Genomic DNA, 2,337 nt, shown 5'->3' on the forward strand with positions numbered 1-2,337 from the left:
AGCACTGGGATCTGGGATCTGCCATCACTCACCACCCAGGGCTTGCTGCAGAAGTTGTAGATGGAGCAGAGGGAGTTGACTCCGGGCACTCTGCCGTACTGGAGGCCGATGATGAGGCTGCGGAAATCCTCCCCCAGCGCCATGCTGTAGGCGTGCTGCCGGACCAACACCAAATCRGGCTTGAACGACCTGCAGGGCACCAACACAGGCTGGTTCACTTTCAAACTCCTCCAGAAACCTTCTGAACACCCGTTTGTTTCCATCCTCCCCCTTTGTTTTCACTGGCACATGTGCTGCTTGCGTTATAAGGCAGCAAACACAACAGACCCCCCCGGTTGTTAAAAAAAGGAGAATTTGGAAAAAGCTGTGAGTGTGGGAGCACAGAAATGGCCAAACAGACTTTCTGCAGTTTCCATGTCACTCAGGCATGTACAGGAACAAGGCACGAGCAGAGCCAAGGGTCATAAATTCACTGGGGGGATGGATGGGGATTCTCTGTTCTCTCCAAAAGCCTGAACACCCTTGGTGAGCTCATGGCAATGTGCAGCACATGGGGCAGAGAGATTTCTCCTGAGGATGGGACTCCACTCTGAAACAATGCCCAGTGGGTGGGGGATCATGAGGGACCTCAGAAAAATCTCATAAACATCCACACAACACACCAAAACACACCAAAACACATCCACACACTGAAATACATCCACACACATCCACACACTGAAATACATCCATACATATCCACACACCAAAACACATCCACACACCAAAACACTTTCACACACATCCACACACCAAAACACATCCACACACCAAAACACACCAAAACACATCCACACACTGAAATACATCCCCCTTTTGTGGAAGGCTGGCTAAGATGGGAAGGGTCACGTAGACATTTTACAGCTTGGTGAGACGAAGGAATGCAGGTAGAATGTTTTTAAATTCTTAATATTATTTAATATTTTTATATTCTTGTTAATTATTCTGTATTCAGATAGAATAATTGCTGAAATTGTGTGAACCATCCTTCTCAGGCGATGGGAAGGCAGTGCAAGGACATCATGTTTTTAAGCTGCTGGAAACTTCCTACAAGGTATTTGTGTTAGTTAGCCCTGGGAAAAAGTAGAAGTAGATAAGGGAAATTTGGCAAAGGAATCATTAAAGGTGGAGTTGACCTATAGGATGTGGACCTATGAAATACATGTATTACAGAATATGCATGAGCTAATTATGTAAGTTATAAAACTTAGACATTGTTTACAATAAATTGAAGTTTGCTTATAACTCATATTGAGTGATTTGAGTCTTCCCTTCGCTGACACCCTTCAATCACACTCCACACACCCAGCACATCCCCCTTTAATCACACTCCACACACCCAGCACATCCCTGCTCTCATGGCTGTGAGTCAACAAGAAAAGGGCAGCAGAGGTGGTAAAGTAATTAATAAACAATCAGAGCCCCTGGTGCACTGCTGTGACCCACAACATGCATTTCCAGGGTATTATTGAGCAGGAATGCAGCTCTCAGCCCCYGTGCACCCAAGGGAGGCCCTTCCAGCTGAGCCAAAGGGATTTTCTTTCCAACAGCCACATTTCACTTCTTGTCACGCTCTGTCTTCATTCAGAAATATCTGGAAACAGCAGCTGGAAAGAAACTGCTCCCAAAATGGAGCTGAGCAGTTCATTCTGGAAGGAAAGGGCTTTTCCACTGCAACAGGGAGGTACTTTAGCAGAGGTTGCACCAAGGACAATTTCCACGCTGTGTTACAGATTTTCAGAGAAATGAGCTCTGTAACCAGCTCCCATTACCTCACTACCCTCCAACATTTTCCTTGCTAAGAGACTGTAATTTCCATCCTTTGGATGGATGAGCTGGAAATACTTTGGGTTTAGAGCCCCTATTTATATTTCCATCGTTCTGGCAGGGAAATATGAGATGGTGACTCTGGGCCAGATTGTGGCAGCAAACACTCTGCACAAACCTCAGCACGGCTTTGTTGTTTTTTGAAGCTGTTCATTTTGTTTGTTGGACTTTTGTTCTCACCAGCACAGTGAGGAGCACGCTCAGTTTTTGTGATGCAAAGGCCAGGCTTTGGGAATGYTGTGATTCCCTCCCATGGGGTTTTTTTTTAAGCCTGGGCATGTTCTTGGCACCAAAGGTGGTGCTTTCCTCCAGCAGCACAATGAGCACCATGAAGGCAGTGTTAACCCTGTGCAGATATTTCTGGAGCTCCCTGCTGGCAGTGGGATGAGGCACTGCTCACAAACACCCACTGAATACAAATTCTGGAAAGTTTCAGCTCTAGAGCATCTTGCAGTGAGGTGGGGATGCACC

At 46.3% G+C, this 2,337-nt stretch overlaps 1 protein-coding gene across 1 annotated transcript in view; it reads right to left on the bottom strand.

Moving 5' to 3' along the window:
• LOC130585891 (synapsin-3-like) overlaps window positions 1–2,337 on the bottom strand; it is a 29,328-nt gene that overhangs the window by 6,063 nt on the left and 20,928 nt on the right. The window contains exon 4 of the mRNA XM_057386559.1: window positions 33–189. Within this exon, the coding sequence (XP_057242542.1) occupies window positions 33–189 (157 nt within the window). The remainder of the gene's footprint in view (window positions 1–32; window positions 190–2,337) is intronic.

The sequence above is a fragment of the Malurus melanocephalus genome, unplaced genomic scaffold, assembly GCF_030028575.1.
Source record: "Malurus melanocephalus ecotype Western Australia unplaced genomic scaffold, MMel_1.1 scaffold_995, whole genome shotgun sequence".
NCBI classification, from domain to species: Eukaryota; Metazoa; Chordata; class Aves; order Passeriformes; family Maluridae; genus Malurus; species Malurus melanocephalus.